At 42.7% G+C, this 26490-nt stretch overlaps 1 protein-coding gene across 1 annotated transcript; it reads left to right on the top strand.

Annotated features, from left to right (window-relative positions):
- Positions 1-1627: 1627 nt before the first annotated feature.
- LOC112225022 (serine/threonine-protein kinase SIK2-like) lies at positions 1628-21145 on the top strand. The gene is made up of 11 exons (XM_042306323.1): positions 1628-1894; positions 2519-2814; positions 3017-3133; positions 6906-6969; positions 7122-7283; positions 7710-7834; positions 14317-14440; positions 14632-14858; positions 16633-17326; positions 17450-17645; positions 17756-21145. Exons 2-11 carry the CDS (start codon positions 2578-2580, stop codon positions 18312-18314), a joined length of 2505 nt encoding a protein of 834 aa, XP_042162257.1. The 5' UTR covers positions 1628-1894; positions 2519-2577; the 3' UTR covers positions 18315-21145.
- The last annotated feature ends 5345 nt before the right edge of the window (positions 21146-26490 follow it).

Genomic DNA, 26490 nt, shown 5'->3' on the forward strand with positions numbered 1-26490 from the left:
CATGGCCATACATGGATTTGTGCCATTAACTTTGAACTGGACTGTTTTACAGCATGAGCGGTCATGATTATTATAGGCTTGTTTTGAGATTGAAGCGAGAGCTGCATGTAGCCAAGTGTTCACATATGTTCATATTCTTTGCTAGTTAGTGAGTTATTAGCTAAGTTATAACTAACTTGTAGTCAGCACTGTGGGAGTGAATGCTTCCTACAAGAGCACAAACTTTGTTTGTGGGAGTCGGGTAAAGAGATTTTTTTTGTCTTAATGGGGCAGTGTTGTATTTTGAGACAGACTTGAATAAGCTAAATATCCAATAGGCAATGAGTAGCAAGCATACTTTGTCTGATTCTGATTCTCTGTAATAATGGTATGGGAATCATTTAGCATTTTATTTTGTAAAGTTGTTTCTTGCATCAAACAATACAACAGAATGTTCAGACCTTGTCTGAAGGACAAGTGGATTTCCCAAAAGTTTGCTAAGAGCTGTCAGCAAGCTGATTGATCTGCTGTTAGAACCATTAAAGGATGCTTTACCATTCTTGTGTTGCGGAATGACTTTAGCTTCCCTCTAGGTCTGAGGACAAACACTTTTCTCCAGGCTCAGATTAAAGATATGACAAACAAGACTGGCAATATTGTCCACTACCATCCTCAGTAGATTCCCATCTAAGTTGTCAATACCAAGTGGTTTCTCATTATTGTTTGTTTATGTGTAACTTTGTGTTGTTGTTTTTGTTGCACTGCTTTGCTTTATCTTGGCCAGGTCGCAGTTGTAAATGAGAACTTGTTCTCAACTGGCCTACCTGGTTAAATAAAGGTGAAATAAATACAAAAATAAAAATTGATGGACTGCAATAATTTTTCCACCTCTCCTGTACTAACTTCACATATTTCAAAATTACAATGTTTTTCTTTCATTATTAGAAATGTTATGCATGAATATGGTGGCTCACAGATTGTTGTTGGCATTTCATGTCTGAGTTTGCCCACTTTGCCAATGAAATAGCTATTCAAATAATTGCCAATATCAAAAGGTTTTGTGCTGAATGAGCCTTCTGATTCAATGAAAGAGTTGAATTAGTCTTTCTGCCCACAATTTCATTTAAAGTACTCCATCATACTTTATATCGTTTCTCTTAGTTCAGTAATACAGTTCCTTCTACTTTTTGTTCAGTTTAGTAATATAATTATAATATAGAATAGAATTGCATGATGTGTGCAACAACAACAAAAAGGTTCAGAACCATTTTTGGTTTAACTTTTTCCGCGGAGGTCAGGAGAGGAAAGGCAACTTGAAAGTCGAGGGAGCGAACATAAAGGCCGTGATGAGCGAGTGCCAACTCAAGCTCTGCTTTACATCAGCAGCTTGGGAGGAAACATCACGTGGTGACACATATTCCGGGACTGACGTCACCGTCACCGTCTCTAAGCAACCTCTCCATCCGCACCGCGTCACCGCGCGCCAAGCCGCACGGTTGCCCAGCAACTTCAGCTTTGCGCTCGCGCCCGGCCTCGCGCCCCACTCGAAGCTCTGACGCGGGTGTGACGTCATTGAAATGTTGTCAATTTGTTATGGGAGGAGGAGTTTCCCCTTGAACACTGTGGATGTCCGCATTCCATAGGAGCTCACATGCAGACGGAGCAGGGCAGTGCAAGAGCCGATTATATGACCTGCCAAGTCACCCTGTAAATAGTTTTTACCAGCACGACTGGCACACTGTGCTGTACATTTCTGTACATATTTCGTTAAAAGAAAGACAATTAAAAAGTTATATGCTGTTTTATTATACTTTTCTCGTATTTTTTTCTCGTAATATCCTTATGGAATGACTTGTACCTGCCTATGACAACCGATTGAAATGTGAGAGGTGTAACGTTACCGACATCCAAAACGGTAAGACCCTGCAATGCTCTTATGAATGTTTGGAAAAAAACTGGCTGATAGTTCATTGTAGTTTTATAATGGAAATGTATAATGATCGGTTTTTTTAATAGTTTTTGTTTTTATTTGTCTCAGATTTAGGCAGCCTATATGCGCCTTGCTGCCATTGAACTTTTAATTTAACACATAACAATTGTTTGTTGTGTTATAAAGGCCTACATTATCCATTGACTTCTCACATTTGGACATGTTTATAGCTTGAATCCGGAGCTTATCAAATATAATGAATAAGCTATATGTTTAGTTCAGTAGGATAATTACATTTAGTGCAAGATTGTACAGATGTGAAGGGATGTGGTCTATATGTAATACTTTTCTGCGTCATCATGGTGCAATGCAAATGTTAATTCAGAATCTTAATTGTTGATGAGCACGAATAGGCTACGCCTAGCTAAATGTGTAGCCTAATGATTAGGACTATAATTATAACGTTATTATCATTCGTTATAATAATACACTGATAATGTAATGCATTTGATAACACAGTAATAATAGGCCTACAATAATAAAAACAAATATAATAACGCATAGGCTTATGTGCATTTGATATTTACAATGTTGTATTTTGCGTCGCAGATAGCCAACTACACACAATTTGAATCCTATCCTTTGGAATAGTTAATCAGTGTGGCATCATGGTGATCGTAACGGAGAGAAGCCCGGGCTCCCAGCCCAACCATACGGGCTACCAGCCCAACCATACAGGCTCCCAGCCCAACCATACGGGCTCCCAGCCCAACCATACGGGCTCCCAGCCCAACCATACTCATGGAAGGCCTCTACAGGTCGGCTTCTACGAGATCATCCGCACACTGGGGAAAGGAAACTTTGCTGTGGTCAAACTGGCAAGGCACAAAGTCACCAAAACACAGGTTAGCATCCCTGCTCTTTCATTAACAATGCTTTCATGTCATATTTTATTCCTTTCAAAATCACACAGACAGAACTCATTTTTATTATTTTTTTAATTGATAGAATCATATCAGCCTCTCATATTGCATTTGTCCTAGATATAGAAGACCTACATACCCGTGTGTTTACAGTTTGCTTTTTTGGTTGGTTGTCCACTGCCAGGTGGCCATAAAGATCATTGACAAGACCAGACTAAACCCATCCAACCTAGAGAAGATCTACAGAGAGGTCCAGATCATGAAGCTGCTGAACCACCCCCATATCATCAAACTCTACCAGGTGTGTGTGCTGTCTATTATAATATGGTTACATTGTTATTGGATGTGTGTGTGTGTGTGTGTGTGTGTGTGTGTGTGTGTGTGTGTGTGTGTGTGTGTGTGTGTGTGTGTGTGTGTGTGTGTGTCAGTGTTCTTTTGGGTGTGTGTGTGTGTGTTCTTTTGGGTGTGTTGACTGACACTGTATCCTGCATGGATACAGCTGAGTGACTGGTCCATGTGTTTGGCTACGTGTCCACAGAGAGAGACACAGGCTGAGCGGGTGCTGAGGACAAACACAGGCAGAATAAGCAAGAGAGGTAGAGGGAGTAGGGATGGAGGTGTGGTGGCAAGGAAGAGAGGGATGGAATTGTGGGATTAGATGGAGAGAACGTAAGGACTCAGTGTGTGTTATGATACATCAGGGTTTGTGGTATATCGTCTTGGATATCACAGCGCTGCAGCTGTACTATTGTCATGGAGTCTGTGTGTGTCTCCATCTTAAAGCTAGCTGCTGACTCCTAGGACACGTTGCTGTGAAACAGAAGTACACATATTAATTCAATCCTTTTTGACCTCTCTTTCTCTTTGGTGAGATGATGACAGAGGGAAGGAAAGAGAATTGCTTGGATGAGTCAGTCTCTGTAGGTCTGAGTGTCAAGCTCAATTAGCATCTATGGTAGTCAAGTGCAATGTTTCTGTTCCTCTCGTAAAGGTGGCCCCGCCAAGCACTACTGCTGCTCGGCCCCTAATGACGCTACCACAAGTCCACTTTTTCGCTCAGCGGGCCTGACACTTTTGTGCAGATGCCCTTACACACACACACACACACACACAAAGTACACACACAGCACCCAATGCGACCCCACTCGCACGCCTTGAGTAAGACAGGAAAGCCTGAGTCAGGCAAGTCATATGTTTTCCAGAGGACGATTCCTCAGTTAATCTCTGTCAGATGAGCCACTGTGAGCAGATTAATACAGAGGGATAGTCCCCCTAAAGAGACACAGATCTCTCTCTCTCTCTCTCTCTCTCTCTCTCTCTCTATATATATATATATATATATATATATATATATATATATATATCTCTCTATATATATATCTCTCTATATCTATATATATATATATATCTATATATATATATATCTCTCTATATCTATCTATCTCTGTATATATATATATATATATATATATATATATATATATCTATATCTATCTCTATCTATCTACATATCTATATATATCTCTATATATATACATATACATCTATACATATCTATATCTCTATATATCTCTAAATATATCTCTATATCTATCTATCTCTGTATATATATATATATATATATAATCTCTATATATCTCTATATATATCTATCTATCTCTCTCTCTATATATATATATATTTCTCTCTCTTTCTATATATATATATATTTCTCTCTCTTTCTATATATATATATATATATATATATATACAGTATATATCTCGCTCTCTCTCTCTCTCTCTGTAGATCTCTCTCTCTCTCATTTCAATTTAAGGGGCTTTATGTGCATGGGAAACATATGTTTACATTACCAAAGCAAGTGAAATAAACACAAGTCTCTCTCTCACTCTCTCCCTCTCTCTGTTGCTCCCTCTTTCTTTGGGAAACAGTGAGGTTTGAGCATGTCAGGTGCTAGCTGTTTGATGAAGGTTAGAGCAGGTTTCTATGACCCGAGGGAAACCCTTTTCTCTTTCACACCCCATCATCTGCCCACTGAGGGGGAGGTGTAGTGCAGTGAAGGCGATTGTGTGATCCAGAGGTCACATCCTCTCCTTATCATCCTCCTCTTCCAATAACCGAAAACAGAACAGTGAATTACGAGCAGTCTGTACCGTATGACTAGTCGATGAGAGAAAGTAGCTAGAAGAGGAGAGGGGGAAAGCCTCACGAATAACACCAAAGTGTTGATCCTTGACCTTTAAATAAGCTGCAGTTTCCATCTTATGTGAACAAAATGTCCCTTTTTTCTGAATTTCTGAAGATCATCACAGCCTCTCTCTCTCTTTCTCTCTCTCTCTCTCTCAGTCTCGCACTCTCTCTCGATTTCTGTCTGTCTCTCTCTCTCTCTCTCTCTCATTCACACACTCCCCCACACACCACTCTTCAGGGGCCAGTATGAGGGCCCTTAACGTGCTAGACTTCTTCTCTAGAAGCCTGTATGACATCAGCAGCACCTCTAGGTGAGAGGGACACAGGGTGGTTATCATCTCTCTCAGATAAAGACTATAAATTACTCCCTGTATGGGAGCCTCTGTGCCGCCATAAAAATGACTGCTGCCCAACACCTCACTGTCTCTCACAGAGTTAGAAAAGTGAAAGAGAAACTGGGTTGGAAATGAAATGAGGCTATAAAATGTGTGACATAGCTTTAGGTGTTGGTTTATTGAGTCCTGGCAGTGATGAATATCAGTCTTTTCTTCAGAAGTGGTAGTGACACAACACTTCCACAATGTTTGGTCCCCGAGGGCTCTCCTGGCCCTGGGAAGTTTCCGGGAGTTCCAGGAAGGTGCTGGGACATTGTGTCTTTCCTTCTTTTTCTTTGTGTATTTGCGGTGGTGATGGGTTCTCGATACACAAGCTCGTCCTTTGTGTCTGAACATTTCTCTTCCTTTCCCAGAAGGAAAGAGATTTGGTTTCTGTTGAAAACTGATGACAGACAACACAGTATTAGTGGGAATACTGGTCAGTATGCTCTTGATGGTGCAGCTGTAGATCCTCAAAAGGTTCTACAACTCCACTATCGAGAGCACCGGTTGCATCACCAACTGGTATGGCAACTGGTATGGCAACTACTCGTTATCTGACTGTAAGGCACTATAGAGGGTAGTGCGAACGGCCCAGTACATCACTGGGGCCAAGCTTCCTGACATCCAGGACCTATATAATAGGCAGTGTCAGAGTAAAGCCCATAAAATTGTCAGAGACTCCAGTCACCTAAGTTATAGACTGTTTTCTCTGCTACCGCACGGCAAGCAGTACCGGAGCGCCAAGTCTAGGACCAAAATGCTCCTCAACAGCTTCTACCACCAAGCCATTAGACTGCTGAACATAAAAATCGCCACCAGATTATTTACATTAACACCCCCTCTTGTACACTGCTGCTACTCGCTGTTTGTTTGTTACCTACACATAGTCACTTCTCCCCCACCTACATGTAGAGATTACCTCAACTAGCCTGTACCTGCACACTGACTCGGTACCGGTGACCCCTGTATATAGCCTCATTATTGTTATTCTTATTGTGTTACTTTTTATGACTACTTTTTATTTTAGTCTACTTGGTAAATATTTTCTTCTTCTTGAACTGCACTGTTGGTTAAGGGCTTGTAAAGCATTTCATGGTAAAGTCTACACTTGTTGTATTCAGCGAATGTGGCAAATAAAGTTTGATTTGATTTGAATACTGGTTTGAACTATTTCTGTGTTCATATCCTATAAACAAAGAGCATGCAGGAAGTGCCTGTCAGCTCTGTTATGCAACAGTGCATATCATGGAAAGTCAGCGTGTGTGTGTGTGTGTGTGTGTGTGTGTGTGTGTGTGTGTGTGTGTGTGTGTGTGTGAATGAGAGGAAGTGTGGTCAGGGGAATGATAAGGTGTCCAGAAAACATCCCCAGTGCCCAGTCCTGTCTCTGCTAAAACACTTACAGCAGCCTTTACAGTGGAAAGACCTCTTTCCTCACGTTATCACTGCAATTGTGTGTAGCCTACTTCTTGCTAACCTCTTTCCATTGTCTCTCTTTGTATTCCTCTTAGGTTATGGAGACTAAAGATATGCTGTATATTGTGACAGAATATGCCAAAAATGGAGAGATGTTCGGTGAGGATTAAATTTATTATCTCCTTTGTTGTAAACTGTGTTGAGCTGTTTCATTTGACATAAAAAAGGGGTCAAATAGATATCAAGGTCCTCTCTTACCCAGTATTTACAGTCCTTATTTAGTTCTCTGAATCTAAACTCTTTTCCTCTAGACTACTTGACCTCAAACGGGCGCATGAGCGAGGATGAGGCACGAAAGAAGTTCTGGCAGATCCTGATGGCGGTGGACTACTGCCACAGACACCACATCGTTCACCGTGACCTCAAGACTGAGAACCTGCTGCTGGACACCAATATGAACATCAAACTGGCCGGTGAGTCTGTGTGGGAGATAACAGATAGCAGACTACCCTCTGTCCTTGATGGTTCCCTACTGATATCCAGACTGCTAAATGTCTCTACTAATGAGAAGCCATGCATCACTGGGTCGGTGCTAATGAAGTGTCAACTGCCAATAATTAGAGGGTTCTTCATGGTAAAATAGTAGAATAAGGGCAGGGCTGATCTGATGCCACAAAGACCAAGTGTGACAGTCTGTCGTCAAAACACACACACACTAACACACACACACACACACACACACACACACACACACACACACACACACACACACACACACACACACTAACACACACACTAACACACACTAACACACACACTAACACACACACACACACACATGCGCACGCACACAGCAACACAAATAATCAATAGTCGATCTCTCTCTCCTTCCCATTCAGACTTTGGATTTGGAAACTTCTACAACTCCGGCGAGCCCCTGTCTACGTGGTGCGGCAGCCCCCCCTATGCAGCACCCGAGGTGTTTGAGGGGAAGGAGTACGAAGGGCCACAGTTGGATATCTGGGTAAAGGCTCACTGGGAAACCGCACCCAACATGGCTACCCATGTTTTGAACGCAGGTTGGCATTTATTGTCATGAATCTTGCTTTGGAGACAGCTCTGCAGAGTGGTGACTAGCTGGCACAGCCACAGAGTCATAAGATCTGATTTTAAACCTAACGTTGACCACACCGACGCGTTGCGCGTGTGCGAGCTTTGCAAAACAAATGTAGACATACATGTTATTCAGTCATTTCAACTGCTCGCGCCCATCAATGAGGTTCTGTTTGCCAACCGCCATATAAAGTCCACAGGAGAAGAAGCCTGAAGGAGGAGAGTTTACTAGACAGTAACTAGGTTTCCCCTTCCCCTTGTCAGAGTAGAGAACACACGATTTTGTGTGACTCAAAATGGGTAAAAATTCTACAAATATCGAGAAAAAAAGGGACCATGTGTATTTCAGGTACAATAACAACCTAATGTTTATTTCCCAGGACAAATGAGCTAACTATAGCAAGCTAGCTAGCTAAATGTCCATGAATGTTTCATGTGTTTCGACCTGCTTCAGAGTACGTTTTCATATTTCAACCTGCGTGTCCTGATTGGTGCGGATGGACAAAATCAACATGTGTGTGATGGTGGACTCACCCGCGTGCCCGGTCTAGTCAGCATGTAACCTTAACCTTAACCACACTGCTAATCCTAATGCCTAACCCTAACCTTAACCTTAACCACACTGCTAATCCTAATGCCTAACCCTAACCTTAACCACACTGCTAATCCTAATGCCTTAACCACCTGCTAATCCTAACCTAATCCTAAACCCTTAACCTTAACCACACTGCTAATCCTAATGCCTAACCCTAACCCTAACCTTAACCACACTGCTAATCCTAATGCCTAACCCTAACCTTAACCTTAACCACACTGCTAATCCTAATGCCTAACCCTAACCTAACTAATCCTAATGCCTAACTAACCTTAACCACACTGCTAATGCCTAATGCCTAACCCTAACCTAACTGCTAATCCTAATGCCTAACCCTAACCCTAACCTTAACCACACTGCTAATCCTAATGCCTAACCCTAACCTTAACCTTAACCACACTGCTAATCCTAATGCCTAACCCTAACCCCTAACCTTAACCACACTGCTAATCCTAATGCCTAACCCTAACCTAACCTAATGCCTAACCCTAACCTTAACCACACTGCTAATCCTAATGCCTAACCCCCCTTAACCACACTGCTAATCCTGCCTAACCCTAACCTTAACCTTAACCACACTGCTAATCCTAATGCCTAACCCTAACCTTAACCTTAACCACACTGCTAATCCTAATGCCTAACCCTAACCTTAACCTTAACCACACTGCTAATCCCTAATGCCTAACCCTAACCTTAACCTTAACACTGCTAATCCTAATGCCTAACCCTAACCTTAACCTTAACCACACTGCTAATCCTAATAACCTAACTGCTAATCCTAATGCCTAACCCTAACCTTAACCACACTGCTAATCCTAATGCCTAACCCTAACCTTAACCACCTAATCCTAATGCCTAACCCTAACCTTAACCACACTGCTAATCCTAATGCCTAACCCTAACCTTAACCTTAACCACACTAATCCTAATGCCTAACCCTAATGCCTTAAACACTGCTAATCCTAATGCCTAACCTAACACTGCTAATCCTAATGCCTAACCCTAACCTTAACCTTAACCACACTGCTAATCCTAATGCCTAACCCTAACCTTAACCTTAACCACACTGCTAATCCTAATGCCTAACCCTAACCTTAACCTTAACCACACTGCTAATCCTAACCCTAACCTTAACCTTAACCACACCTAACCCTAACCCTAACCTTAACCACACTGCTAATCCTAATGCCTAACCCTAACCTTAACCTTAACCACACTGCTAATCCTAATGCCTAACCCTAACCTTAACCACACTGCTAATCCTAATGCCTAACCCTAACCCTAACCTTAACCACACTGCTAATCCTAATGCCTAACCCTAACCTTAACCTTAACCACACTGCTAATCCTAATGCCTAACCCTAACCTTAACCTAATTAACCACACTGCTAATCCTAATGCCTAACCCTAACCCTAACCTTAACCTTAACCACACTGCTAATCCTAACCCTAACCTTAACCTGCTAACCTTAACCACACTGCTAATCCTAATGCCCTAACTTTAACCACACTGCTAATCCTAATGCCTAACCCTAACCTTAACCTTAACCACACTGCTAATCCTAATGCCTAACCCTAACCTTAACCACACTGCTAATCCTAATGCCTAACCTAACCTTAACCACACTGCTAATCCTAATGCCTAACCCTAACCCTAACCTTAACCACACTGCTAATCCTAATGCCTAACCCTAACCTTAACCTTAACCACACTGCTAATCCTAATGCCTAACCCTAACCTTAACCACACTGCTAATCCTAATGCCTAACCCTAACCTTAACCTTAACCACACTGCTAATCCTAATGCCTAACCCTAACCTTAACCACACTGCTAATCCTAATGCCTAACCCTAACCCTAACCTTAACCACACTGCTAATCCTAATGCCTAACCCTAACCTTAACCTTAACCACACTGCTAATCCTAATGCCTAACCCTAACCTTAACCACACTGCTAATCCTAATGCCTAACCCTAACCTTAACCACACTGCTAATCCTAATGCCTAACCCTAACCTTAACCTAACCACACTGCTAATCCTAATGCCTAACCCTAACCTTAACCTTAACCACACTGCTAATCCTAATGCCTAACCCTAACCTTAACCACACTGCTAATCCTAATGCCTAACCCTAACCTTAACCTTAACCACACTGCTAATCCTAATGCCTAACCCTAACCTTAACCTTAACCACACTGCTAATCCTAATGCCTAACCCTAACCTTAACCACACTGCTAATCCTAATGCCTAACCCTAACCCTAACTTTAACCACACTGCTAATCCTAATGCCTAACCCTAACCTTAACCTTAACCACACTGCTAATCCTAATGCCTAACCCTAACCTTAACCACACTGCTAATCCTAATGCCTAACCTTAACCACACTGCTAATCCTAATGCCTAACCCTAACCCTAACCTTAACCACACTGCTAATCCTAATGCCTAACCCTAACCTTAACCTTAACCACACTGCTAATCCTAATGCCTAACCCTAACCTTAACCACACTGCTAATCCTAATGCCTAACCCTAACCTTAACCTTAACCACACTGCTAATCCTAATGCCTAACCCTAACCTTAACCACACTGCTAATCCTAAAGCCTAACCCTAACCTTAACCACACTGCTAATCCTAATGCCTAACCCTAACCTTAACCTTAACCACACTGCTAATCCTAATGCCTAACCCTAACCTTAACCACACTGCTAATCCTAATGCCTAACCTTAACCACACTGCTAATCCTAATGCCTAACCCTAACCTTAACCACACTGCTAATCCTAATGCCTAACCCTAACCTTAACCTTAACCACACTGCTAATCCTAATGCCTAACCCTAACCTTAACCACACTGCTAATCCTAATGCCTAACCCTAACCTTAACCTTAACCACACTGCTAATCCTAATGCCTAACCCTAACCTTAACCTTAACCACACTGCTAATCCTAATGCCTAACCCTAACCTTAACCACACTGCTAATCCTAATGCCTAACCCTAACCTTAACCTTAACCACACTGCTAATCCTAATGCCTAACCCTAACCTTAACCTTAACCACACTGCTAATCCTAATGCCTAACCCTAACCTTAACCACACTGCTAATCCTAATGCCTAACCCTAACCTTAACCTTAACCACACTGCTAATCCTAATGCCTAACCCTAACCTTAACCTTAACCACACTGCTAATCCTAATGCCTAACCCTAACCTTAACCTTAACCACACTGCTAATCCTAATGCCTAACCCTAACCCTAACCTTAACCACACTGCTAATCCTAATGCCTAACCCTAACCTTAACCTTAACCACACTGCTAATGCTAATGCCTAACCCTAACCTTAACCACACTGCTAATCCTAATGCCTAACCCTAACCCTAACCTTAACCACACTGCTAATCCTAATGCCTAACCCTAACCTTAACCTTAACCACACTGCTAATCCTAATGCCTAACCCTAACCTTAACCTTAACCACACTGCTAATCCTAATGCCTAACCCTAACCTTAACCTTAACCACACTGCTAATCCTAATGCCTAACCCTAACCCTAACTTTAACCACACTGCTAATCCTAATGCCTAACCCTAACCTTAACCTTAACCACACTGCTAATCCTAATGCCTAACCCTAACCTTAACCACACTGCTAATCCTAATGCCTAACCTTAACCACACTGCTAATCCTAATGCCTAACCCTAACCCTAACCTTAACCACACTGCTAATCCTAATGCCTAACCCTAACCTTAACCTTAACCACACTGCTAATCCTAATGCCTAACCCTAACCCTAACCTTAACCACACTGCTAATCCTAATGCCTAACCCTAACCTTAACCTTAACCACACTGCTAATCCTAATGCCTAACCCTAACCTTAACCACACTGCTAATCCTAATGCCTAACCCTAACCTTAACCTTAACCACACTGCTAATCCTAATGCCTAACCCTAACCTTAACCACACTGCTAATCCTAATGCCTAACCCTAACCTTAACCTTAACCACACTGCTAATCCTAATGCCTAACCCTAACCCTAACTTTAACCACACTGCTAATCCTAATGCCTAACCTTAACCTTAACCACACTGCTAATCCGAATGCCTAACCCTGACCTTAACCACACTGCTAATCCTAATGCCTAACCTTAACCACACAGCTAATCCTAATGCCTAACCCTAACCCTAACCTTAACCACACTGCTAATCCTAATGCCTAACCCTAACCTTAACCTTAACCACACTGCTAATCCTAATGCCTAACCCTAACCCTAACTTTAACCACACTGCTAATCCTAATGCCTAACCCTAACCTTAACCACACTGCTAATCCTAATGCCTAACCCTAACCTTAACCACACTGCTAATCCTAATGCCTAACCCTAACCTTAACCACACTGCTAATCCTAATGCCTAACCCTAACCACACTGCTAATCCTAATGCCTAACCCTAACCTTAACCACACTGCTAATCCTAATGCCTAACCCTAACCTTAACCTTAACCACACTGCTAATCCTAATGCCTAACCCTAACCCTAACTTTAACCACACTGCTAATCCTAATGCCTAACCCTAACCTTAACCACACTGCTAATCCTAATGCCTAACCCTAACCTTAACCACACTGCTAATCCTAATGCCTAACCCTAACCTTAACCTTAACCACACTGCTAATCCTAATGCCTAACCCTAACCTTAACCTTAACCACACTGCTAATCCTAATGCCTAACCCTAACCTTAACCACACTGCTAATCCTAATGCCTAACCCTAACCTTAACCTTAACCACACTGCTAATCCTAATGCCTAACCCTAACCTTAACCACACTGCTAATCCTAATGCCTAACCCTAACCTTAACCTTAACCACACTGCTAACCCTAATGCCTAACCCTAACCTTAACCTTAACCACACTGCTAATCCTAATGCCTAACCCTAACCTTAACCTTAACCACACTGCTAATCCTAATGCCTAACCCTAACCTTAACCTTAACCACACTGCTAATCCTAATGCCTAACCCTAACCCTAACTTTAACCACACTGCTAATCCTAATGCCTAACCCTAACCTTAACCTTAACCACACTGCTAATCCTAATGCCTAACCTTAACCACACTGCTAATCCTAATGCCTAACCCTAACCCTAACCTTAACCACACTGCTAATCCTAATGCCTAACCCTAACCTTAACCTTAACCACACTGCTAATCCTAATGCCTAACCCTAACCTTAACCACACTGCTAATCCTAATGCCTAACCCTAACCTTAACCTTAACCTGCTAATCCACTGCTAATCCTAATGCCTAACCCTAACCCTAACTTTAACCACACTGCTAATCCTAATGCCTAACCCTAACCTTAACCTTAACCACACTGCTAATCCGAATGCCTAACCCTAACCTTAACCACACTGCTAATCCTAATGCCTAACCTTAACCACACTGCTAATCCTAATGCCTAACCCTAACCTTAACCTTAACCACACTGCTAATCCTAATGCCTAACCCTAACCTTAACCTTAACCACACTGCTAACCCTAACCCTAACCCTAATCATAAATAAAGACCAAAAAGCTCTTTTTAGTTTTCATACATGTTTTATGATTTTGCCAATTTTGACTTTGCAGCTGGCCTATCTAGCAGAAATCGCTCAGTTCTGCCACCAGGGCAAGATTCATGACAATAAACAAAGCGTTTTGCAACCAAGTTCTACTCTTTTCATGTAAAATGAATGAACACAGAAGTAATGGGAGGAACCATTTGTTGACGTTCTCCTGGTCTATATCTCTACAGAGTTTGGGTGTGGTTCTGTACGTTCTCGTGTGCGGATCCCTTCCGTTCGACGGGCCCAGCCTTCCCGCCCTCAGACAGAGAGTCACAGAGGGGCGCTTCAGAATCCCCTTCTACATGTCTCAAGGTATGCATCACCATGGCAACAACACAGTGACATATTTCATAGTTTAATTGGGATTGATAAATTTACTGATGAAATGGCTGGTTTATATTAAATTAAATCACATGCTCTAGCATCGGAGAATGACCTTGCTTTCCCTTCTACCTCCCTCCTTCCATCCTCTCTCTCTCTCCCTCCCACTCTTTTCCCCCCAGACTGTGAGAACCTGATCCGTAAGATGTTGGTGGTGGACCCAACCAAGAGGATCAGCATGGCCCAAATCAAGCAGCACCGCTGGATGCTGGCTGACCCCACAGCTCCTAACCAGACCCTCAGTATGGCACTGCCCCTCACAGACTACAACTCCAATCTGGGGGACTACAGCGAGCCCGTCCTGGGCATCATGCAAAGCCTGGGCATCGACCGCCAGAGGACCATCGAGGTGAGTGGCAGATTGGTTGATGTGTTAATTGGCTGATTGGTTGATTGGTGTTATCGTCATGGAAGGAGGATTAGAGGAGTGTAAGGAGTGAGGGGAGCTGTGTTGTTATATAGATTACAGGTTATAGGTTATATCGTCGTTTATACAGAGTATCACTAGTGTCCTATAAATACAGTATTTGAAGTACACTGTAGAGACAGCTAATGGGGTTGGGTACTGGGTTGAAAGTGGTGGGGCTGGTAGTAGAGTAGGTGGTATGTTATGCTGCCTCCCAGGCAGGCACCACAGTCAAACCCACCCTGGATCCCTGTACGCCTGGTGGGCTTACTACTCGTTTTGTAGGGAGAATTAGGGGGATAACTGGCATCTGCTTTTAGAGGCTGACACTGAGCTGAGGAGACGAGCTCCAACAGCAGTCTCTCAGTAGATCAGACTGAGTGAGTGCAGAGTGATGGGCGCAGAGCGTGTGTGTTTCCTGTCTGACAGAAATTGAGAGTGAGAGAAACAGTCCTTTATTATGACACCCTTTGGACCAAAATGGCTGACTAACATGTCCTTAGCTGTGTTGGAATACTCATACTAGCCGCACTAACCGTAGTATTTGTGACGTAAATGAAGTATATAGTATGTATATTGGTCATAGTATGGATATAGTTAGTATTCCAAACGTTCTCGGATGTCATACTACATTCGCCAAAATATGAAGTACACGAGCAGTGGACACTATTTCCGTCCGTGCTTTTAGGGCCCATAATGCAATTCTTCAGAAATTGGTTTTCAGATTTGAAGAAAATGTCGGATAATATGCAGCCGGAGTCCAACGAGAGCGGATACAAATTCATTGCTTTAACTAATTATGACAAATGTTAAGATACCTTACATGTTATGTTGGCTGACAATTTCTTAGCTACGCTATCCTTGTGAACTGCATAGCATATCATTACAGCAGTATGTACCGGTATGTTAGCTAGCTAGCTAACGTTTTTTGGCTACTAATACATTGAACTTGCCAGTATATTAACTATATGCTATTTAACTAACTACCCAACATTTATTAACTTGATTATTTCCGTTATTCTTAGTGGTATAGTCGTTGTGCGTTCTTAATGCACATTCAGGTGCATTCGTAAATTCTCTCTGTATATCTACTCTGATTTCAGAGCACTCTCCTCTGAGTGTACCTGTGCCAGAGCGCAGAATAACTGATGAATTTATGAACACTCAACACCTGTTGAATATGGCCGGTGTCCGTAAACATCGGAAAACAATCATAATTATATTGTTGCCAGCAGCACAGTTACAGTCACCAACACTCTGGATAACATGAAAACATCCCAACCAGCTCTGCTAGGGAGAGTAAAATGGTCAGAGTGAGGTGTTCTCTCATTTGTGTCTGGAAGTAGCTAGCAAGTTAGTATCAACCCTACTCCTCGGCCAGAGCGTCCAGTGAAACTGCCTGGCATTTACAAATGAACAATCAGACAACGCTCTGAGTGCACTCTGGTACTCCAAATTGAATTTAATAACACACCCGAAGTCGTAAAATGTCTAGCTAGTAATTTGTTATGCTCACAAGCCTGCAAGAGGTTGCATAGCAACAGCATCAACTTCTGATAGACAGGCAAAGCGCTAGTAAGCTCAGAAAGAATAGCGTTAGTTTACAGTATACTAAAATGAACTAATAGTACATAGTATGTAGTATATACTCATTAAGTATGTAGTATACAGTATGTTAGTATGAGTATTCAAACACAGCTCTTGTCTTTTCCCCCAGTCTCTGCTGAGCAGCAGCTACAACCACTTCTCAGCCATCTACTATCTGTTGTTGGAGAGGGACAGGGAGCACCGGGCCTTGCAGCTCAGTCGCCAGTGTGGACCCTGGACCCAGAAACCCAGGGACACCTCCGACTCCGGTACCCCAGAGGTCATCATGGAGGACAGCTTCAGAACTTCGGCCTACCCCATTCAGTGCAAGACCTCCCCTCCCATGCAACCGGAGATGGAATATGACCACGGTGCATTGTTCCAACGTGTGGCGTTCCCGGTGGAAGCCAGTCTGAACCGCCTGCTGTGTAACCGCTCCATCTCCCCCAACAGCCTGCTGGAGACCAGCATCAGTGAGGAGGTCACACACACCTGCTCACCCCTCGTCCTGCCCACCACCACCTCCCGGCGACACACCCTGGCCGAGGTCTCCCCTCACTTCTACCAGTGCAACCCCCCCTGCATCGTGGTCAGCCTCTCCGATGGTGCATCGTCTGACAGCTGTTTGAAGTCCTTGTCCACCCCCAACCCTGCCCTGCGCCCTCCTGTGGGGGGGCTGTCAGCCATGCCAGCCTCTGGGACTGGCCCTAGGGCGCTGATCTCTGCCGGTACCCAGCTGGCCCTCTCCTCTCATCTCCTCCCCCAGGCCCAAGCTTCCAGCTTCCAGGAGGGCCGCAGAGCCTCTGACACCTCCCTAACACAAGGTATGTGGGATGTTAGTTTATAACCATTACGTACAGTATGTATCATTCACATCATCATCACTACAAGGAAATGTATCAGGCCCAACAGAATTTAACCCATCCCCTCTCTGTGCGCCTCCCCAGGTCTGAAAGCCTTCCGCCAACAGCTGAGGAAGAACACTCGCACTAAGGGTCTTCTGGGTCTGAATAAGATCAATGGTCTGGCAAGGCAGATCTGCCCACTGACCTCCGACCACAGTAGCCGTGGCAGCCGGGGATCAATAGGTCCCACCATCAATGAGCACCGCAGCATGCTAGAGGAAGTTCTGCAACAGCAAAGGTAATATGGAGACACACACAGAGACACACACACCTGCACATAAATATAATCACAACCACATAGTCACAGTAAGTGAAATTCTAACCCCTCCTCTCCGTCTCTATTTACAGAATGCTCCAGATCCAGCACCAGCCCCAGGCTCCTCAGTCAGCATCTACCCAGAACCCTCTGCTCTTCCTGCCCCAGCAGCAGCCCCCCTCCCCCACATCCGTTTACGCCACCTCAACCCTGTTTGACACCTCCGCCTCCTCCCTCCCCCAGGGGGAACATCAACACCCCCTTTCCCCACACCAGAGTCTCCTGTCTCTCCAGCACGCCTTCTGGCAGCAGCCTTTGGAGTCATCTTCCTCCTCCTATGGCTCCTCTTCCTCCTGCTCCTCATCATCATCCTCATACTGCGCCTCCTCCACCTTCCTCTCCCCTGTGGCCTCCGCTGCTTACCTCCTCGAGGCTCGCCTTCACATCAGCCAGCAACCCAGCCTCCATACCCAGACCAACCTACACTACCAACCCCAAGCCCAGGCCCAGAGCCAGGCCTTCACCCAGGGCCCCTTACCCCTTGTGGCCAGGCAGGGGATGTGGAGCCAGGATTCAGCCTCCGGAAAAGAGTCAGAGATGCAGGAGCTGAGTCTGGGTGGGCAGCTGAGCAGCTGTGTGATGGTGAAGTAATGGAAAGAAAGAAAGGAGAAACAGGAAACAACAAATTCCTACTAGACCAGACTTGTTCTGTATGGCAACCAGAGTAAAAATTTCATGGTGATGTCATCACTGATGGACAGGAAGGGTGAGCACTTTTTGACAGTGGGAACAGAACTTTGAGCTGTGGAGTTGCTCACAGATCATCAGATGATGAGAAGATGATAGAACGACAGAACAAATTGTCCTAAGTGTGAAAAGAGAACTATTGGGGAGAGCTAAATGAAAAACTGAGCATAGAATGGACAAAGAAAGAAATGATGAAAGTGACAAATCTAGATTCTGTTGAACAACATACAAACACTCACATCTAGGTGTGTGTATCTGTGTGTGATCACATAAGCTGACAATTAAGCAATAACAAAACTCTGGAGAGGTGACTCTTGAGTTCTTGTCAGATCCCCAGAGAAGCAATAAAGGTCTGGGACCACCTCAACGCAACACTGTACCTGTGCTTTCTCCCTAATAGGGACCCCAACTCAACCATCTCCTTTTCTGGAGGGGTGTGTGAAGGACTCATCTTGAAAAGACAATGAGGAGTGGTATCAATGAACCAGACGAGGTCATGTAAGAACTATTTCAACAGTTTTTTCTGTTTTTTTGTTTGTTTGAAAACTAGAGGATCTAGTCTTCCTGATTTTGTTTTTTGTTGCTTTTTCAGTTTTGCTCACTGTATAGAGACTTTTATTACATGTCATTGTTTTTTACTTTATTTTTGTTTTTACTTCATTTGCCTTTTGGAGAAGATATTACTTTGTGGCAATCCTACAAGCATGCAGCATCAGAACTATTTAAATCTTCAAACTTTCTTTGAACACAATGCTACAGTGATTTGACAAACTGCCAGTTGTTTGTGCAAGATTCTAGCTGAGCTAAATCTGCTTTTACCTCAGAAGAAGATAAAAACCTGGTATATCTTGATCAGCCAAAACTGAATAAAAAATATACTTGCTGAGTGTCTAAAGCACAATAGGTATTGCTATTTGCAAGCAGTATGTGTGTGTGTGTGTGTGTGTGTATGTGCCTGTGTGTGTGTGTGTGTGTGTGTGTGTGTGTGTGTGTGTGTGTGTGTGTGTGTGTGTGTGTGTGTGTGTGTGTGTGTGTGTGTGTGTGTGTGCCTTACAAAAAGGTTGATTTCAATTTATAATTTATATTTATATATGGTTACTTTCTAACCATATTGTCTCTGTTGTTGCGTCCTTTTGGTGAGGAATCCTCAATCGTGCTATTCTGCTGTTTTATCACTACCTTCTCAGGTAACCAAGTCCCAAAAATGTGGAAACGTTGTCTAAACTTAAGATCCTGAAGACCTACAGTATGAGCATGATGTCATTTCCTATCAGAGGAAAACAAGGCTTTAACAACTTTACTTTCCACTTGATGTATAGGCTGTGTGTAGGCTATATACTGTACTGCTTTCACATAGCCAGAACAAAGACTTTGGGACTATAATGCAATATTTCACATTGAAATGCAGAGGAAATGAGAAATGAAGAGCTGACAGGATTGTACATTACCTGCCTGCTGGCATTTATTCGATTTCCTTGTTTTCATTAGTACATTTGTTCATTTGTGTATGATTGTAAGAGGTTTTAAAACCTTTGGAGGGCGCTAGCTGAGTAGATCAGGAACCTGAACGCTTCTGTTTTTTTGAACATGAACATAGATATGAATAGATGTAAAAGAAAGGACCCAAACCATTTCATAGTGCTTTTCCTCTTGACGTCACAGTTGCCTCTGCCATTGTACAATGGCAGAACCAGAGATAAGCCAAAGAGAGAGCAGAGTAAGAGAAAGAAGCACTGCTTACTTTCCAGCAACTCAAAATGCTAGCTAGCTAGTGCTTTCATGGTGTACTCTGTGTGGCTCCTGCTATGAGCAAGCTGCTTCTGCCACAAGATGCGAATGTGTTGAAAATTCCCCCTAGCAGTTGGGTTCCAGGACCATGACTGTATTTGTTTTTGTATTTTCTAAGAAAATAAGAAAAGAAATGGAAAACAATTTGTAGCACTACAATTTTTTTTGCTGCAATGTGCGTTTTTCAATGGATTGGCCGTAGGTGGTAGAGGTCGCTAGCTAGAGGTTAATACAACACACTTGGGTGTATGTGTTAGGCCTATTTATTTTTAGAGAATGTGTTTGAAACGACACCATTTACTTCAGCTGTTTACACCATGATAGCAGTGCACCTTTGTTATTTTGGTTAGTTTGACCATATCTGTGAAGTGGTCTTCTTCTGAACAACATGTTGAAGGGAAAAGTGTTGGAAGCCTGAAGCTTAAAAGTGGTTTGATTGATTTCTCTCTGAAATAAGCAGTGTTAATATTTCTAAATTACATTATATTTTGCTTGATTACACTCACCAACAGTGCTTGTGCCTTCTTCAGAACAAACCCCCTATGATCAGAGTAACCCTCTTTTGTCCAATCAGCACAAAGAGAAAACAGGTGGGCCCATAAGACCCAGATTTGCTACTTTTTCTGTATTGAAGAACAAAATACTGCATTTCACTTTACAATGAATATATCTAATTTCTGAAATATGTTTAGTTTCTCCTGTTGGTTCAGAAAACTCTTCACAAACTTAGTTTGACCAAACTATTGAAAAACAAAATAACCTTTTCGACGCAGATCTGTAAGATGTCCTTTTTGGTAAAATGTTGGATATGAAGAAATATGCGTTATGATTTTATGATTTTCCTGATTTTGTACTTGACTGTGTGTGTTTGTATGAATGTTATATAAAAACAAAGATTGTTTATTTGTGTGGCTAATTTATTTGATTAAAACATGAATAAACATGAATTCCAGTTGTTGGTCGTAATTCTGTGTAAATGTCTTAAGCCCTGTTTATACCTGTTTCTAACGTACATGCTTTGCCCTAATCTTGTCCAACAATCTGATTTTGCCCACATTTTTAGACAGTGTAGAAGATTAAAAGAAGCATTGTGATCTGACTGTGATCAGATCTTCCTGACAACCTCCTGAGGTAGTCAGACACTTAGACGGACTCTTCACAGTGAAACCATTTAAATCATCATTATCCCGCCGTCTAAAACCATTGACGTGTGATATATAACCTTAACCCAATTCGCCATTGACTAATGGCATCAATATATGTCTTAAAATAAAATATTATTATTTTGAAACCATATCTGTCAAATAATTTGCATACAGGAAGGGACCAGGACATCTGGTCACAATGCGGATAAAGTGGACAGAGAAGAAATGCATTTTACTACCATGTGTGGATGCAACAGCTACAATGTGGGCACAATCAGAATGTGGATAAGATCAGGACAAAGGATGTATGTAAACAAGGCTTTAGTCATATGATAATACATGCTAATATGTATTAATCAAAAGTAGGTTGACTAACAACCACTATAGTTGATGTTAAATCAAAATGGATGACATGGAAAGCTGAAGCTGAAAATATTCCCTTGAAAACTACTTCAATGTTTTTAACGCCATATTTAGAAGGCCAGACAAGGAATCACATTGTCCCCTTCCCTCTGGTGATGACGCACATTGATGATGCTCTTAGTTCGCTGTGATGACGCGATGACTGGGAAAAATCGACTTGGAAAAATTTATTTGAACGGTCATCCAACTTGGAATTCCAACTCGGGAACTCAGGCCTCTTTCTAGAGCTCCGACTTTCCGTCCTGAAGATCATTGACGTCATTTATTTTTCAGAGTTCCCGGTTGTTTTGAACGTGTCATATTACTCATAAGGCAGCAGGCAGTGACAGACGGCTGATGGCTGACATGGACCCATGTGTGAGAGGGATGGAGGCAACACGACAGTGGGCTAACCAACCATGATTCCATCTTATTAGATCAAACTTTTAAAATTGTTTAGCTTCAATAAAGCTTACAGAACTGTATGAGTTCCCTAAGCCTATGTAAATGCCATTGTTGGGATACATTATCTTTTTTATTTAACTAGCCAAGTCAGTTAAGAACAAATTCTTATTTTCAATGACAGCCTAGGAACAGTGGGTTAACTACCTTGTTCAGGGGCAGAATGACAGATTTGTACCTTGTCAGTTCAGGGATTTGTTCTTGCAACCTTCCAGTTACTAGTCCAACATTCTAACCACTAGGCTACCTGCCACCCCACATTAAGGTGGCATACCTTATTATGCCTTATTATATATATATAGTGTGTAATAAATACACTTAATATTATAGAAGAATGTGTCAAATGCAAAAATCATTAAGGAACATTTTAATTTGAAGTATGTAAACTTAAATCTCACGGGTGGCCAATAAGATTTAGCTGAAAGCCTTGCTCCTAATAAGACAAGCCTCCTGAAATTAGCCTAAGGATTACATTCATAAAGACCCAGCTGCAAGGTCAACCCAACCAATTAACCCATGTTTGAGTAATCCCAACAACCTAACTTGTTCTGTTAGTCACTCAACCCAGACAGACAACCAGAAGATTCTGCGGGAGGCCAGTGTAGGATGAAAGCATCCCTCCAAATCACACTGGTTAGAGAGTTGGGAGGATAGCTATCAATGCGATGTTCCTCACTGAGCTCCCCTACAACCCAATGGGACATATTGAGCATGTTCCCAATGTGTCTGGGTGTGTGCGTGCGTGTCTGTGTGTGTGTGATAGTAATGCTGTTTAATAGCGATCAGGCCACCCTACAAACACATCCATCACCATCCTGCCGCCTGCTGTGGACACGACCTTGTACTGACTAATGAGCTCGCAGTTGCACAGTGTCACAACACTGCACATTGATGTGCTGATTTATTGTGACGGTCTGTGTGTGTGCGTGCGTGCGTGCACAGTACGTGTTTTTAGTGCTCACTGCAGGGAGGGACATGACTACTACAGAAACAGCTCTTCTGGTCCATCAACCACAAGACACAGTACTGATAGGCAGATAGACAGGGTGCCAGTTGCCATTTCCCTAATTTCCCCCTCCCCTCAAGTAGAAAGAGGATAAAACAATATTTTGAGAAGAGATGGCTGAGAATGTGTGTGTCTGAGCCGCCTTGCCTCGGAGCCATACGAAACATGCTATATCTATTTTGGCGCACCTCCAAGACCCACAGTATGTGCTAATAGGCTAGTAGACAGAAACAAAAGCAGGGAAGTTGGTTGAGGAGGATGGGTGTATACCGCCACCATCTAGCAATCCCAAGGTTGTGTGTTCAAGTCACGTCTGTGACAAATGTAGAATTTTAGCTAACCCTTATTCTAACCTTAACCAAATTCACCTAACCTGCTATGGGATGGAGAGAGACAGAAAGAGAGAGAGAGAGAAATGGCCCAGTGGTTGCCTCAGAGGAAATTCCCAGCCTGATAGTTTGGACTTAGATGAACCTTGCAAAGCATTCTGGGATCTGGGACCTCAGGTCTACACTCTTAAGTGTAAAGAGCTCTTAGACAGACTTGTCTCTCCTTACCACCTTATCTCCTTACACACCACACAACACACACCACACACACACAGAATAAGTGAGATTTCTTGAGGTTCCAGACACAACCTGCCATAAAAGTTTCCCAGTACTCTCAATAAGTAACTATGTTATCACCATGAAAGCACACAGAGGAATGTTATTTTCCAGTTTCCTTGTGTGAAAGCAGAAGAGAGGTGAAGACAGAGGAGGAGATTAAGAGGTTAGCCGCTTCTCTGGTCAAATGACTCAAATGTTACAAAACACAATCTAAAGAGAGATACATGAATGATTCATACCAAGAACAAGAGACAAGAGCCTGCATGCAGGCCAATATTTGTACATAGCCTCAGCCTGGTGTCGAGCTTGCCGCAGGATACACAATGGGAGTTCAACAAGGATAGTTTACACGTACCCCGCAGTCAGATAAGCAGCCTTTAATGATTGAGTGTGTATGAGTTCACGCGCACATTTGCGTCATTGCTCAGAATCAAATTATCTGGCTGGGGTAGTGTGAATACCAGAGGATTTGTGGACGTTTTGGGTTAAGTGGAGGAAACAGGCTGAAAGAACATTCTGTTCAATTCACAAAACTGCAAACTACCAAAGGGACAAACACATAGAACAAACACCACACAATACAATGCAGCAATACAATACAGTACAACACAACAACATAATAAAATACACCATCCCCGAGCCTAAGAGAGAGCTATTGAAACATTTTATATTCTCCAGAAGTGTGCATTATGCTAGGGCTTCACCAACGCAAATATGTGCAAACTGAAACTCAGTGCAAGAGTTATGAGTTCAGTTTTGGAGACTTTTACATAACACCTTGGCGTGTTCTTTGTTCAGCATGGGGGAGTGACAAAGATAAGTAACTGCACTATGCAACCCTTTTTCACACATTCTCGTGCCACACCTATTGTAGGACAAGTGCATGCTGCATAGTTATCTACGTTACATTTGCACCAAAATAACCAGCGACTCTTTACACTTTCAGACGCATTGTTGTGTTCATCGTTATATATATAGAACTGATACTCTGAGGTGATATGGTGCTGTATCCATGGTCATGCCAACCAGATCTTTGGCTTTGAACTGAGCTTTGAACTGAACTGTCAGAGTACACTTGCGAGAAAGAGAGACTGAGCGGTAGAGAGAAAGGGACTCCGAGAGAGCGAGTGCCACACACACACCCCCCTGGGTCAGCTGTGAGATGGATGACGCACATTGGGCTCTGTTAATATTGTAAAGGAGGCTCTGGCGTCTGTATGAGCATTCCATTACAGACCTCTCACACTGAGTTCACTAAGCAGCTGTGTGCTGAATTAGCACTCCCTCTATATACCATTATTTCCCTCTACCACTCTCTCTCTCTCATCTCTCTCTCTTTCTCTTTATCATCTCTACCATCTCTTTTTTCCTCTCCCTGTTTTTTCTCTCTGTTCTCTCCCTCCCCCTTTCTTTCTGTATCACTCCACTTCTCTCTTTATTACATTTTTGCCCCCCCCCCTTTTATTGTCCCTTTTTTCAACCCTTATCGCAGAAGTTCAGCGTTACATTGTGAGTGAAATATAAAGGCAATGTTTCTGTGTTGGCGGAGTCTGCATTCACAGTAATTGCTGCATGTCAGCTCAATCAGAAATTGCCTTTAAATTTCTATCACACAATCTGTAACGCTTCAGCGATACAGATTGAATAGAACCCTAATAATTACATTTCCTCTCTCTCGTTTTTTCCTTTTCCATCTGTGAGTCAAACACAATAACACCTGCAGAAGAAAAGTATTTATTTCAAATTGGATTATTTTAATCAAACAAGTTTAACAACTTTAATCTAATAGTGTAATTGTAGGATGTGCCTGACTGTTTTGGAAATTAATCACACATGCAGCATGCCTCTGAGCAACATGGACTCAGAGCATTTCGTATGATTCTTTATAAAAAAAATGTTTTACCCCTTTTTCATGGTATCCAATTGTTTTAGTAGCTACTATCTTGTCTCATCGCTGCAACTCCCGTACGGGCTCGGGAGAGACGAAGGTTGAAAGTCATTTTGGTCTGGGAGTGCATTAATGTCTCAGCAGTGCCACAAGATGTGCCACAAGATGTTTTTTTGTTACCAAAAATATACAGTGCATTCGGAAAATATTCAGACCCCTTGACATTTTCCACTTTGTTGCGTTACAGCCTTATTCTGAAGTTGATTGAATAGTCCCCCCCCCCTTATCAATCTACACACAATACCCCATAATGACAAAGCAGAAACAGGTTTTTAGAAATGTATAAAAAACAAACAGAAAAATCACATTTACATAAGGATTCAGACCATTACTCAGTACTTTGTTGAAGCACCTTTGGCAGCGATTACAGGCTAAAGTCTTCTTGGATATGATGCTACAAGCTTGGCACACCTGTATTTGGGGAGTTTCTCCCATTCTTCTCTGCAGATCCTCTCAAACTCTGTCAGGTTGGATGGGGAGCGTCGTTGCACAGCTATTTTCAGGTCTCTCCAGAGATGTTCGATCGGGTTCAAGTCCGGGCTCTGGCTGGGCCACTCAAGGACATTCAGAGACGTGTCCCAAAGCCACTCCTGTGTTGTCTTGGCTGTGTGCTTAGGGTCGTTGTCCTGTTGGAAGGTTAACCATCGCCCCCAGTCTGAGGTCCTGAGCACTCTAGAGCAGGTTTTCATCAAGAATCTCTTTGTACTTTGCTCCATTCATC

Source organism: Oncorhynchus tshawytscha, linkage group LG26 (genome assembly GCF_018296145.1).
Source record: "Oncorhynchus tshawytscha isolate Ot180627B linkage group LG26, Otsh_v2.0, whole genome shotgun sequence".
In the NCBI taxonomy this organism is placed as follows: Eukaryota; Metazoa; Chordata; class Actinopteri; order Salmoniformes; family Salmonidae; genus Oncorhynchus; species Oncorhynchus tshawytscha.